This window comes from Callorhinchus milii, unplaced genomic scaffold, assembly GCF_018977255.1.
Source record: "Callorhinchus milii isolate IMCB2004 unplaced genomic scaffold, IMCB_Cmil_1.0 Scaffold9, whole genome shotgun sequence".
Classification (NCBI taxonomy): domain Eukaryota; kingdom Metazoa; phylum Chordata; class Chondrichthyes; order Chimaeriformes; family Callorhinchidae; genus Callorhinchus; species Callorhinchus milii.
This window is the reverse complement of record NW_024704750.1, coordinates 23918578-23930828: the sequence shown is the minus strand read 5'-3', so window position 1 is coordinate 23930828 and position 12251 is coordinate 23918578. Positions and strand designations below refer to the sequence as shown.

General features: G+C 56.4%; 1 protein-coding gene across 1 annotated transcript; it reads left to right on the top strand.

The window, feature by feature from the left end:
• The first annotated feature begins 1321 nt into the window (after positions 1 to 1321).
• On the top strand, positions 1322 to 10426 carry LOC103190276 (zinc finger CCCH domain-containing protein 4). The gene is made up of 8 exons (XM_042338069.1): positions 1322 to 1458; positions 2246 to 2359; positions 3279 to 3390; positions 3956 to 4065; positions 4636 to 4979; positions 5663 to 5961; positions 6708 to 6950; positions 8769 to 10426. Exons 1-8 carry the CDS (start codon positions 1387 to 1389, stop codon positions 10358 to 10360), a joined length of 2886 nt encoding a protein of 961 aa, XP_042194003.1. The 5' UTR covers positions 1322 to 1386; the 3' UTR covers positions 10361 to 10426.
• The last annotated feature ends 1825 nt before the right edge of the window (positions 10427 to 12251 follow it).

Sequence of the window (12251 nt, the reverse complement as noted above, 5' to 3'; positions counted from 1 at the left end):
ACCCCAGAGCACAGACCTCCAGTGCACGGCCCCCCAGAACATGGGCCTGGAACAGAATATGGACCCCCAGAACAGAGATCCCCAGGATACGGACCACCGGACCTCAGACCCCCCGACCACCGCCCCCCCGATCATGGGCCGGGACACGGACCTCCTGAACTCGGCCCCCCAGAGCATGGCCCCCCAGGGTATGGGCCCCCAGGACACCGGCCCCCAAAACACAGACCTGGACCAGAATATGGACCCCCGGGGTTCGGGCCCCCAGAGCTCGGGCCCCTAGGGTACGGCCCCCCAGATCGCAGACACGGCCCCCCCGAGCACGGCCCGCCAGAACACGGCCCGCCAGAACATGGACCAGAACACGGCCCCCCAGGGTACGGCCCCCAGATCATGGACCAGAATACGGACCCCCAGAGTACGGCCCCCCAGAACACGGGCCCCTAGGGTACGGACCCCCAGATCGCAGACACGGACCCCCAGAGCACGGACCCCCAGAGCATGGACCACCAGGATATGGGCCCCCAGAATACGGACCAGAACACGGGCCACCAGATTTCGGACCCCCAGAATACGGACCCCCAGAGCATGGCCCCCCAGAACATAGACCCCCAGGCCGAGGGCGTCCAGGGCGTGGCCCCCCAGCCTACGGGCCACCAGAACATGGGCCCCCAGAATACGGACCCCCAGGGTTTGGACCTCCAGACCACAGACACGGCCCCCGAGAGCACGGCCCCGAGAGCACGGCCCCGCGAGCACGGCCCCCGCGAGCACGGCCCCCGGGAGCACGGCCCCCGGGAGCACGGGCCCCGGGAGCACGGCCCCCGGGAGCATGGCCCCCGGGAGCACGGGCCCCGCGAGCACGGCCCCCGGGAGCACGGGCCCCCGGAATACGGCCCCCCAGATTATGGCCCCCCTGATTATGGCCCCCCGGATTACGGCCCCCCGGATTATGGCCCGCCCGATTACGGTCCCCCAGAATACGGACCCCCAGAATACGGACCCCCAGAACACGGCCCTCCAGAGTACGGACTCCCAGAATATGGGCCCCCAGAACACGGGCCCCCAGGTTACGGGCGACCAGACCATGGCCCCCCAGAACATAGGCCCCCAGGCCACAGACATGGAGGTCACAGACCCCCCCGGTACAGACCACGAGGCCACGGACCAGGGCGCCGACCCCCAAAACGCAGGGCCGGACCTGACTACGGACCCCCAGACTACGGGCCTCCAGACTATGGACCCCCGGGGCACTGGCCCCCGGAACATGGCCCCCCCGGACCCGATCACTGGCCCCCGGGGCATGGGCCCCCAGGTTACCCCCCGCCCGGCCATGGACCCCCAGGTTACTCGCCCCCGGGGGATTGGCAAGAGCACGACGGGCATCCAATGGGGAGACCACCGATGCGCTTCAGGGAACCGATGGATGATTGCGAAGATGACTTCTACGACGACATGGAGGTAAGAGGCATTGGATCCGAAATCCGTTCCGTTGCAAGCATCCGGCTGACAGAAGTCGCCGGGAACGCTCAGCGGGTCAGGCAGCATCCATGGAGAGAGGAAAGGGAGTCGCTGACCCGCTGAGTGTTCCCGACGGCCTCCGTTGTGGTTTCAGGTTTCCTGCATCTGCGTTGTTTTGTTTACACTCTACGTCAAACTGATTTTAAACCGGAGGGTTCGGGGCGCTGTATCAGTGCGAGTTGTTGTTATACCTTCCATTCCCCCCCAACCCCACCCCCCCCGTTAATTTTTCCCCCCCCCCCAGATGTTAGTTAAACTGACAATACAGTGTAAACTTACATTTGTAGCGTAGAGCAGGAGGATGTCCCAAGGCACTGATGCAGTTGTTAGTCGCTTTTCCGGGGGCAATAATCCCCTCAAAAAAAATTATAATCATTTGGTGACTCAATCCACGACTGCTGTGTCCCACAATTATTTTGTTTCTCTCTGCACCAGCCCCCCACACCCACCCCCACCCCCCCCAACCCGTGGAAATCTTTTATACCAGTGAAGCGTATCCAGTGAACAACTTCATTCGCGTGCAGGGTGATTCCAACCGGGGCCCCCGCCAGCCTCCCATTTCACCTTGCCCACCCCACTCCCTCCATAACCCCGATATGTTATGTTTCTGGAAGGGAAACCCAAAAATATTGCTTATGCAAGCCGAAGGGTTGGGTAACATCTCTGAGCGCTTAACACAATTGAAGTCGATAACACACCCTCTCGCTGTGTCTGTCTGTCTGGTTAGGACCCAGAGGATGAGAGGCGTATGAGAAACAGACATGACTTCCCACCTCAGTCCTGTGGGGAGAAGAAAGGGAAAGTACTCTGCAAGTTCTTTGTGGAGGGAAGATGCACAAAGGTGAGAAATTTGATGAGGGACAACATTGGGCTTGTTTGGTGCCTGAAAGCAGCGGCGAGACTTCCCCGCGGTTTCCAACCTTCCAGTGACTTTACGCAAGGTCTAGGTTTTTCATCAGTGTCGCTTTTCAACTTGCCGCTGGCCCTAGGATCAAAACAGATCACTGCTGTGTGGCTCCCGGCTGGTCCCCAAAGAAAAACAATTCACCTGTTTTTGTCTCCCGTGTCCTGCAGCTCAGTGGTTAGACCCCTCGCCTCGCAAGCGAGAGGACCCGGGTTCGATTCCCGGGCGGGTCAGGGCAAAACCTTAGGCAAGTTTCCTTACTCCGCACACTTAGGAACCCGGTCGTTACTCGATTGGCAGATCGATTTCCGCGGTTAATAATCCATTAAAAAAAAATAATGATTTGGTCACTCAATCCACGACTATTTGTAGGACGCAGTCACTGCACTCTGTAATGTATTCTGTGAAGCATTTTGAGATGCCTCGAAGACGTGATAAGGCACTATATCGAATGCAAGGATCATTATAATGATTATGTCCCTCAATTGCATGGAATTTAATGTCCCTGGAGCAATGCAGCCTGTTTGCCTTATTCCAGAGAGTATTAGACACAGGTTGGCAAGAGCCAAGGCTTGGGGTGGTGGGGGGAGGGAGCCCAGAGTGTGCGATGGGGTAACTGCTGGAGTCTAACCAGCTAAAACCATATAGCTTACCATTGAGACCACCCTCCCCGTTAGAGCTTAGTGTACAGGGTTAACCAGCTGAGTGGGAGGATTCCCTTCCCCAGTGACTGTATCTTTGACGTATCATATTCCAGGCCAAGCATTTATGTCTTGACGGCAGTGGCTGCAGTGCTGGTGATGGCAGGTTCCTCTCCCCACGGATCACATGTTGATGGTTTCCTTTGCTTTCACAGGGGGACCAGTGCACTTTCAGCCATGACTTGGGACCGCCCATGAAACGGGAACTCTGCAGGTTTTACTACAACGGCTTCTGTGCTAAAGCAGAAAATTGCTTATACATGCACGATATCCTTTCCCTCATCGTGTCTCCCGAGTGGTTCGGACTGTCGGCTCTCCGCGCAAAATGGATTGGGAGCGTGAACTTGCTGCTCGTCGGCTCCAGTGTAAACAGCGGAGTCCCTGTAGCTTAGTGGTTAGAGCGCTCGCCTCACAAGCGAGAGGACCCGGGTTCGATTCCCAGGCGGTTCAGGGTGAAACCTTAGGCTGATTTCCTTGCCCCACGCACACACACACGCGCCTCTGTTCACCTAGCGGTAAGTAGGAACCCGGTGGTTAGTCGATTGGAGGATCACTTTTCTGGCGGTAATAATCTCTTCCAAAAAAGGAATCAAATAATAAGAAATCGGTCACTCAATCCACGACAGTGTGTGGGTCACTGCTGTGCGCAATTGGCTGCCGTGCTTCACCCATAAAATATAGCCTCTGCACTTTACAGTGTATTCTGTGAAGCTCTTTGAGGCATCTGAATGCCGTGATAAGATGCTATCTCAAATGCAAGGATTATTATTACATGTTAGTATTTGTCGTTGCGAAGATTTGTGGCTTGGTTTTCCTTAACGAGTTGCCTCACATGAATTCCCGTGTAAATTTTTCCATACCACTGGAAACTGCTTCCAGGGAGATGAATGCAAGTTTTCACACGGGCCACTCACTGATGAGACACAGGAGCTGTTGGACAAGGTGAGGTCAATCATCTCCATTATTCTCCCTTGAGGCAGTGACCCAGGTTAGTATTTCCCCAAGTGGCTATTCCTCAGGTGTAGCCCAGTCAGTAAAAAAAAAATCACAACAGAATTGGTCACTCAATCCACGACCCTTTGTGGGACGCTGCCACGCGCAATTGGCTGCCGCCTTTCGCCCTCAAAATATACAGTCACTACGTTTTGCAGTGTATCCTGTGAAGCGCTTTGAGACGTCACGAAGATACTTGGCTCTCGCTTTCGAATCACTTCATACCCGGGCACCTCCTTACCTCTCCGACCTGCTCCACCCCACTCCACTACCCGCTGCCTCTTGCTCTGCTGTCTCCGGCCTCCTGTCTTGTTTGTCCCTCGTGCCCTCCATTCCACCATCGGCGGCCGTGTTTTCAGCCACTACGCCCCGAAACTCTGGAACCCTCTTCTCTATCCCTCCGCCTTGCCTCCTCCTTTCCCACCTTCAGCTCTGAGCCGCTACCGTGTGTGAGGGGCACTGTGTAAGTGCGAGTTGTTGTAATACCTTTCATTCTCCCCCGGTGACTTCTCCCCCCAGATGTTAGCCAGTGAGGCCGAGGCCGGTGCAGAGGATGAGAAGGAGGTGGAGGAGCTGAAGAAACAAGGCATCACTCCTTTACCCAAGCCTCCCCCTGGAGTAGGGCTGTTACCCACTCCACCCCGACCTTCTATGCCACCGCCTCCGAATGCCCCGAATCCTCGACCGTGCCCCCCCATGATGGGACCCCCACCCCCGGGACCTCCGCCCCCAGGCCCTCCTCCGCCGCCCGGACCCCCAGGCCCTCCTCCGCCACCCGGACCACCGTGTCAGAAGAAGATCCCCTCTCTCTTCGAGATTGTGGTTCAACCCACAAGACAACTGGCAAACAAGATCAGCAGGGGGTGAGTGAGGATGCTGTGTTTAACCCGGCCGACAATCTGTCACAGTAGCTGCAAGCATTTCACGGTAGTTTTGTACAGAGTTTGACTACGGCAATTATAGAACAGGAACAAATTAGATTGATTTCTGCTGGAAAAATAATATCTGGGGGGATACAGCGTACAGTTCAGTTTGGGACACGACATGTCAAGCGACTGCCAGGAGGGTGGAAGGCAAACTAGGTGGACCTTGGTCTTCTTTTGTCCAGCAAATTCTTATGGGTGCGTGTGTATGATTAACAGTAATTCAGAAGTGTACGTTTTTTTTTACTGGTTCACCTCTTCGAGACGTCTCAAAGCGTTTCACTGGATACACCGTAAAGTGAATTGACCGTATATTTTGTGGGTGAAACGCACGTGGCAAATGAGAAATTTCTCCACACCTGTGGAACTCTCAAGAGTTTGACCCCAAACTCGCTTTGAGAAGTCTCGAAGACGTGATGAGGCGCTGTGTCAGATGCGAGGATGATTAGTCGTAGTATTATAATCCTTTCTTAATCCTGCAGTTAAGTTTCTTTCCATAAGAAAATGGAACCGAAAAGAAAAACCCCCACACGAATATTTTGTATTTTTTATTATTATTATTATTCCCGGGCGGGAGCGAAACCTTGGTTTGTAAATAAAACGTGATTGATCTTCCATAACAGACCCCCGTACCCAGGACCACCTCCGCCGCCCGGATTCCCAGGATCTCCCGGGGGGCCGGACATGGGGCCTGAGGGCACGGGGGCCATTCCTGGGCCGATGCTTGGCCCCGGCCCGGACGAGATGCCGTTTAGCCCCGAGATGAACCCAGGACCACCAGTGGGACCGGGGCCCCCAATGGGGCCCTTCATGCAGGGAGACCCGGGAGCCATCCCACCAGGCCCCTCCGGCCTCGACTTCTACGACGACTATTATCACCCGCAGGGCATGTCGATGGACCCCAGACAGGAGATAGAGGAAGGTAGGAGACAAGCCGTGTCCTTTACCTCAGCCATTCTGGGATACTAAGGTGTCACGAACAAGATCTCCCTGTAGCTCAGGGGTTAGACCCTTCGCCTCCCAGGCCAGAGGACCCGGGTTCGATTCCCGGGCGGGTCAGGTCAGGGTGAAACCTTAGGCAAGTTTCCTTATTCCACACACACACACATACACACACACACACACGCCTGTGTTACCAGCAGTCAGTAGGATCGCTTTCCGGGAGTAATAATCCCTTAAAAATAAATAAAAATAATTTGGTCACTCAATCCACGGCTGTTTGTGGGGACGCTGCTGTGTGCAATTGGCTGCCGCGTTTCGCCCACAAAATACAATCAATTCACTTTACAGTATATTCTGTGAAGCGCTTTGAGACGTCTCGGAGACGTGATAAGACCCTGTATCAAACGCAAGGATCATCATTATTATTATTATAAAAACTTGCTTGAGTGATACAGCCTGAATAGTGAGGCACCTCATTTACTGTGGTCAAAAGGCAAAATACTGCAGATGCTGGAAATCTGAAATAAAGTGACCAGAAGTGGCCGGGAAGACTCAGCGGGTCAGGCAGCATCTATGGAGAGAGGAAAGTGAGCCGATGACCTGCGTCAGAGCGCTTTCCTCTCTCCGCAGACGCTGCCTGACCTGCTGTGTTGTGGCCAGCGACTTCTGTTTTTATTTTGTTACTGAGGCGTTCGACCCAGAGCTAACGACACCTTCCCTTCGCAGGCGATTATGAGCAAATGGATGTGGGAGACGGGATGCCGGTTCTGACGCAGCCACTGGAGGAGATGGAGGCGGAGGAGAACGGGGATGGGCCGGGCAGTCAGAAGCCCGCCGTGAGCATCCCGGATTTCCTCCCGGCCGCCCAGAGAGCTCTGTTCCTCCGCATCCAGCAGAAGCAGCAGGAGGAAGAGGAGAAAGCAAAGCGAAGGACAGACAGCAGCCAACAGGACAAGGAGAACCAGGAGGGTGAGTGTGTCTTAGTCCACATTTCGGTGGAGGTGGGGGCAGCCAGGCTCACAGAAGGGCAGGGCCAGGGTCAACAGTTGTTAGTCGATTGGTGGATCGCCTTCTGGGCGTAATAAACCCCTTTTAAAAAGGAAATAATTTGGTCACTCAATCCACGGCTGTTTGTGGGACTTTGCTGCCGTGTGCAATTGGCCGCCGCGTTTCGCCCACAAAATACACAGTCATTTCGCTTTCCGGTGTATGCTGTGAAGCGCTTTGAGACGTCTGAACAACCCGATAAGGCGCTGCTTCAAACGCAAGGATTATTATTATTATTAGGCTGGATGTTGTCACAGGGTCGGTCTGGATGAAGGAGGCCTTCCAGCCTGCCTGACCTCATCCCTGTCGAGCCCAGGTCTCTCGCTTGCGAGGCGAGTGGTCTAACCACTGGGCTACAGGACTCCACATTTCCCTCAACACCCTGACCTGACAAACATCTGTCAACCGCTGTCTTGAAAATCTGATCCGGCCATAATCCACAGCCTCTTGGAGGAGAGAGGTCCAGGTTTCTTTTGTGTGAAAAACTGCCTCCTGATTTCACTCCTAAGTCCCCTGGCTCTAATTTTAAGATGATGTCCCCCTTGTTCTGGATTCCCTCCCACTCGCCAGAGGAAACAGCTTCTCTGTAGCTGCCCTAGCGAATCCCTTCATCGTGTTAAACACCTCAATCAGATCACCCCTCAACCTTCTAAACTCCAGACTGGGTGGCAAGACACCGAAATATATAACGGCCATTAAAAGGCACTGAAAGTAAGTCAAGGCAACTCATTACACGCACCACGGGGCCAGGTCAAGAGGCTGAAAGGCTGACTCACTCGTTGGTGCGGCACAAAGGCAGACGAGGCAGCAGTAAAAAGTGCAGCCAATTGCGCACAGCAACGTCGACCACACAAACAGCCGTGGATTGAGTGACCAAATTATCGTTGTTGTCTTTTTCTTGAGGGATTATTATCAGGCGCGCGTGTGGGGTAAGGAAACTGGCCCAAGGTTTCGTTCTGCCGGGAATCGAGCCCAGGTCTCTCGCTTGCGAAGCGGGCGCTCTAACCACTGAGCTACAGGGCTCCACTGGAATCTGACCGCGAGTCAGGGGGAGGGAGAGGGAAAAGAGGAAGGTCTTCAGGGGTGTTGACCATTCTGTGCTGTTGGTTCTGTTCGCCCACTGCCTTTGCTTGTCGTGCCCTTTGGGTGTCAGCCTCAGCCCCGTAGGGTCCTGTCGTGTTGTGGTTAGCAGCCTCGCCTCGCAAGCCAGACGACTAGCATTCGATTCCCAGGCGGTTCAGGGCGAAACCTTAGGCAAGTTTCCTTCCTCCACACCCACAGACACACACACACACACACAGACACACACACACAGACACACACACCAACACACACCTCTGTTTACCAGCAGTAAGTAGGAAATCACTTGTTAGTTGATTGGCCGACCACTTTCTGGGGGTAATAATCCCTCCAAAAAAATAAAATTGGTCACTTCAACCCACGGCTGTTTGTGGGGACGTCGCCCACAAAACACACAGTCACTACACTTTACAGTGTATTCCGTGAAGCGCTTTGAGACATGTCGACGACGTGATCAGGCGCCGGGTCAAACGCCGGGATTATTATTATTAATATTATCGATGCAGCGTCTCAAAGCGCTTCACAGGACGTACCTTCAAGTGGAGTGACTGCGTGATTTACGGGCGAAAAACGGCAGCCAAGGCGTCGCTGTGCAGTGTTGACCCACTGACTGACTGACTGACCGTCTGTGTGTGTGTCTGTCTGTCTGTGTGTCTGCAGGTGACGGTGACAACTGGTACTCGAGTGACGAAGAGGACGGTGGCAGCAGCATGAGCTCCATCCTGAAAACCCTCCGCCAGCAGAGCGCCAGCAAGCCCCAGGCCCCGGCCTCGTGGGGGGCACAGAAGAACGGCAACAGCCAGACCAGCGCGGACCCCCGCCTGCAGAAGGAGAGGTCGGCGGGGGCGGGGGGCACGGTCGCCAGTCGGCCCATGGACCCTCGGATTTCCCGGGACCCCCGTTTGAGCCGGAGCGCGGAGAGCAACACGGCGGGCTCCGGCTCCGACGTCGCCCCGGCCGACCCCAAGCCGTCGGGGGGGCCCAAACCCGAGCCCACCCAGCCCGGCGCCCCCAAACCCCCAGCCGGCGAGGAGGACGGGGAGAGGCTCCTGCGGGACCGGCCGGTGGCCATTCCCCTCGACCCGCCCCCGGGCCCCTCGCTGAGGGACCCCCGGGGTCAGCTCCAGCAGTTCAGCCATATCAAGATGGACGTCTCCCTGGGCAAGCCGCACTTCGCCAAGAGCGTGCTGTGGAGCCCAGAGGACCTGCTCCCCCTCCCCGTCCCCCTCCCGCTCCCCCTCCCTGTCCCCCTCCCCGCTCTCGCTCCCGCCTCGCCCTTCCCGGTGCTGGACCCGCGCCTGAACCGGCCCCCGCAGGCCCCCCCCCCTTCAGACCCCCGGCAGCGAGCGAGTGAGCCAGCGACTGAGCCCGCCCAGCCCCCCCCGCTGCCCTCTTCTTCCTCCTCGTCCGCCCCGGCGCTCCCGGACCTCGGCTTGCTGACCCGGTTGCTGAAGCCCCCGGAGGCCCCGGCTGCCAAGCTTCCCAGCTCGAGCGACAAGCCCTCGGACCCCCGGGTGCGGAAAACGCAGGCCGACCCCCGGCTGCTGAGATCAGCCGCCCCGGCGGTCGCCGCCGGGGGTGGTGGTGGGGGCAGCCCCCAAGCCTGCGGCTCCCCTCCGGCCAAACCCTCAGAGCAAACCGAAGATCCCCCTCCCGCTCCAGCGGTGACCGCCAGCGCCATTCCGGCGGTGGCGAAGGAGCCGGCGAGTTGCCCGGGCCTCGCCCCCTACGACCCCAGGCTGGTCACGGCCGGTGGCGGCCAGAGCCGGGGAGGGGGGTCCGGGCCGAGTGAGGTGCTGAGCGGCATCAGCCTGTACGACCCGCGGACCCCGCCCGGCGACCAGCCAAAAGGGGGGCCGGAGGCGGGCAAGCCCGGGGGCAAAGCCAAGGAGCCCCCCTTCGTGAGGAAGTCGGCCCTGGAGCAGCTGGAGAGCGACAAGTCCGAGGGGCCCGCGGACAGGTACAACAGCTACAACAGGCCCAGGGCCAAGCCGGGGGCCGCTCCGCCGGCCCCGGCTCCCGCCCCCGCCCCCGAGAGCGGCCAGACGGCGGTCCACAGCCTCCCCGTGCCATCGCTGTTCGGACTGGTCCACCCGCAGTTCTCGGAGGTGAAGCCCGCGAACAAGGGGGGCTCCGCCGGCCCCTTCGTGAGCAGCTCCCCTCCCGCCCCCGGGGAGCCCGAGCAGGACTCTGCGTCGCTCAAGGAGGTCTTCAAAGGGTTCGACCCCACGGCCTCGCCGTTCTGTCAGTGAACGCGTAACAGGAACAGTGAGTCAGTGAGTGAGTGAGACAGTGAGTGAGTGACTCAGTGAGTGAGTGAGACAGTGAGTGAGTGAGACAGTGAGTGACTCAGTGAGTGAGTGAGTGAGATCGTGAGTGAGTCAGTGAGTAAGTGAATCAGTGTATCAGTGAGTGAGTGAGGGAGACAGTAAGTGAGTGAGTGAGTCAGTGAGTGAGTAGTCAGTGAGTGAGTGAGTCAGTGAGTGCTGCATTTAACCTTGTATATTTAACCACAACAGGGCCTGGCTGGCCACAGTGTGTTGGGCAACATTTAACCCTCAACTTTTTTATCATTGTAATTTAATAATAAAAATGCTGGAGATGCTCAGAAACCAGGCTGGCGAGATTCACAGAGCTGGATGTTAGTCCGTGGTCGAAACCCAGTCTCTATCTTTAACACTCACAGTCTCCTTTTGTATCTAAAAGGTTTTCACGATATATCCTGCGAAGCGCTTTGAGACGTCTCGACGACGGGATGAGGCGTCCTCTATCGAAAGCGAGGATCAATATTACTATTATCGTTAGTCACTTTTGACGGTCTCTAAAAGATTCCAAAGGGGAAAACAAACGGCATTAAAAGTAGGAACCCGGTCGCGAGTCGATCGCCGGGTCGAATTCCCGGGGGGAGTAATCCCTTCAACAACAAAAAAACGATCATAATGATAATTCGGCCACTCAACCCACGGCTGTTTGTGGGGCGAGACGTGCGCGTTTGGCGGCCGCGTTTCGGCCATAAAATATACAGTCGCCACCCAGTGTATCCTGTGAAGCCCTCTGAGGCGTCTCGAAGACGTGATAAGGCGCTGGATCAAATGCAAGGATTATTATTGTTGTAGGACAGGATGCAACTGCTATTACTTCCCCGACCTTCGAGCGGAAGCGATCAAGTTGTGTTTCGGCAGCGGAGTAAAATCACCAGCGCAAACGTAGCTTGTGGGAAGCCGGCACCGTGCGGGTGAGGTCAGTGCTGCCTGTGTGCGGGACAGTGATGGGTGACTGTGTTTTGGGGTAAGTTCTGCTTCAGACGTTGCTGCGATGACCCTTCGTGTTGGATGTGGGTAATCCAGCAGGTGCCGCAGCCCTGCAGCGAACAGGCTCAGTAGTAGACGAACTGGAGCATCTGTTCGTAAACTCCAGGTTACTTTATCTGCCGGAGTGTCTCTCTAAACGTCTCGCATTTTTCGGGGGGTCAGCCGGGTGTCTGACACACATGGAAACCCATCACCGTGACCGGCCGGGGGTCTGACACACACACACGGGAACCCGTCACCGTGACCGGTCGGGTGTCTGACACACACACACGGAAACCCATCACCATTGCTTAAGAGTCTCCAAACCCGACTGAGAATTCCCCACATCCCCCCCACACCCGGGAACCCCGGAGAGAGGCTGTCGGGATGGAATGCGCTCTCTCTCTCTCTCTCTCCCTGGAGGGACGCCCCCCGTTTACCTAATTCCGGAGAGTATTAGGCGCAGGTTGGCGAGAGCCAAGGCTTGGGGGGGTGGGTGGGGGGGAGCCCAGAGTGTGCGTTGGGGGTAACTGCTGTAGTCTAACCGGCTAAAACCCCCATAGTGTGGCCATTGCTATCGCTGTCTGGTGAGCTTTCCTGCTGCTCGTCTCGCTTTCAGAACAAAGGAAATTGCCGGAATGAATGAACGAATGAATAAATAAATGAATGAAATATTCGGGGGAGAGAGAGAGAGAGAGAGAGATCTTGAAAACCTTATATATTTTTTAAAAACTGAAGTGTGTGGAAAAGTCTGGACAGACCTCGTGAGGGGCTCATAATGTGATGCTTTGTGTTTTTTGTTTCCAAGTTTTAACATTTTTATAACAGATTGGGGGCGAATCTAGAAGTTCTG

Coding starts and splice junctions, on each gene's coding strand:
- LOC103190276 (XM_042338069.1), top strand. CDS start 1,387: ATGGGGAGACCACCGATGCGCTTCAGGGAACCGATGGATGATTGCGAA. Junction 3,391..3,955: donor AAATTGCTTATACATGCACG/ATATCCTTTCCC, acceptor GAGTTGCCTCAC/ATGAATTCCCGTGTAAATTT. Junction 5,962..6,707: donor CAGACAGGAGATAGAGGAAG/GTAGGAGACAAG, acceptor TTCCCTTCGCAG/GCGATTATGAGCAAATGGAT.